The 1,931-nt window shown below is 69.4% G+C and overlaps 1 protein-coding gene across 1 annotated transcript in view; it reads left to right on the forward strand.

The window, feature by feature from the left end:
* Window positions 1-764: 764 nt before the first annotated feature.
* LOC146587536 (cytoplasmic phosphatidylinositol transfer protein 1-like) overlaps window positions 765-1,931 on the forward strand; it is a gene marked incomplete at its 5' end in the record, with an annotated part of 4,180 nt that continues 3,013 nt past the window's right edge. Inside the window, 2 exon segments of the mRNA XM_085319411.1 lie at window positions 765-860; window positions 1,625-1,835. Of these exon segments, the coding sequence (XP_085175537.1) occupies window positions 765-860; window positions 1,625-1,835 (307 nt within the window).

A 1,931-nucleotide genomic window follows, 5' to 3' on the forward strand; every position in this document is an offset into this window, starting at 1 on the left:
GCGGCGCTGCAGGGAGAAGCCGGCCGCCGAGGCGGGGAGCCGCGGGGCGCCGCGGCCCCCYGTACCCGCGGGCGAGAGCACCGGGTGCTCACGGAGGCCCCGGTCCYGCCAGCCCTCCGGCAGCGGGTGCAGGGATGGGGGAGACGCAGCTCAGGTTCGCTTGCAGCAGCTCTTGCAGCATCGCTCACCGGCCCCGGGGGCTGCTCTCCGGAGGCTGGGCCCGGCCCGGAGCGCGGGGGAGCCAGGGAGGGGTGGCACAGTGCCCATGCAGACAGTTCCAAGCACTCTTTCACCCCACCTCTGCCCTTCGGGGCCAGCACCCATCGGGCACCCTGGCCGTGGCACCCAGCTCGCGCTGYCTCCCCCAAAAGCCAGGAGTGCCCCAGCGTCAGGTCCCTGCTGCAGCGCRGGGGCCCCGACCCCGGCAGCGAGCAGCGAGCGGTCCCCGCCGGCAGCCAGCGGCATTCCTGGCCAGAGGCGTGTGGTGCACGCCGGGCAGCAAAGGGGCCATTTGGGGTGAGCAGGGGACTCCCGGCAGCGAGCAAAGCCGGCGCCCGGAGCGGCTTCCCCTTAGCCCGGCAGAGCGCTTCCCGTTAGGCAGAGCGGCGATAGGATCGCTCCGGCAATTAGAGTGATGAATAGGATCTTCAGAGGAGCAATAAAACAATCCTTATGCAGATTCGTCATCAAATATATATATATATACACATATATATAATTGTTTTTGTTCCTTTCCCCCGGCTCCCATGTTATTTCCTGAGTGAGAAGCCGGCTCTCTGYAGCCGGCTCGGGAAGGTGCTTGGTGCGCTGCAAAGCCGCTGAGCTGTCTCTGCGAGACGCTTACAGACAGCAAGGAGCAGGTAGGGCAGGAGACGGGGCTGCCTCGGGCACTGGAGGGGCCCCCGGCTCCCACCAGCAGGAAGRAGGCTGAAACAGGGGTGCCAGCCTGCGGCACGCAGGGGCTGCAGCCTCTTACTGCTCCGTGCCTCAGTTTCCCCTCTGCTGTGTGGCTGGGGTGGTGCATGCGGCGCTGTGCACAGCCGCACGCTGGCCTCGCTGGGCGGCTGCAGCTGGGGAGGGAGCACAGTGCCATCGGAAACAGGGAGCTGCCGGAGCACCAGCCATCACCTCCCTTCCCTTCACCTGGTGGAGGGTCCCCGTTGCTCCGGGGTCCCTGTTGCTCCAGGGACCTCCCATTGCTCTGGGGTCCCCATTGCTCCGAGGTCCCCCCTGCTCCAGGGGGCTCCCATTGCTCCAGGGCTCCTGTCACTCCAGGGTCCCCATTGCTCCAGGGTCCCCATTGCTCCGGGGTCCCTGCTGCTCCAGGGGGTCCCCGTTGCTCCGGGTCCCCGTTGCTCTGATGCAAGCTGCCCAGTGCAAGCCAGGGGGCTCCCCGGCAGCGTGGCAGCCGGAGCAGGCACTGGCGGAGGGGGCTCTGTGGCCGGGCTCCGGGCTCGGGCRAGCGTGCCGCACCGAGGTCCACCGTCGTGCAGCCGGGTGGCTCGGGGACACCCGGGTATTCACACCGGGAAAGCGAGCGGGCGCGGGCGGCCCTGCCGTCGGGCTGTGCCGGGGAGGGGGGATGCGCGGTGCCGGCGGCTGAGGCCGCGCGCTCTCGCCGCAGTACCGCGTGGGGCAGCTGTACACCATCAGCAAGCACAGCCACCAGGAGAGYGAGAAGGGCGAGGGCGTGGAGGTGGTGAAGAACGAGCCCCACGAGGACCCCGTGCACGGCCCCGGGCAGTTCACCGAGAAGCGGGTGCACCTCTCCAGGTGAGGGCGCGCGGGGCGGCGTGCCGCCGGGTGCCCCCCGCCGCCGCGGGTGTATCCTCCTYGCCGCCACGTTTAAATGATGCCTGCGAAGCAGCCGAAGCCTGCCAGCCGGGTGGCCCCCCTGCYGCGGGGACAGCGGCCGCCTGCTCCACCCCTCC

This window comes from Rhea americana, unplaced genomic scaffold (assembly GCF_003343005.1).
Source record: "Rhea americana isolate MKP2758 unplaced genomic scaffold, rheAme1 scaffold_589, whole genome shotgun sequence".
Taxonomy (NCBI): Eukaryota; Metazoa; Chordata; class Aves; order Rheiformes; family Rheidae; genus Rhea; species Rhea americana.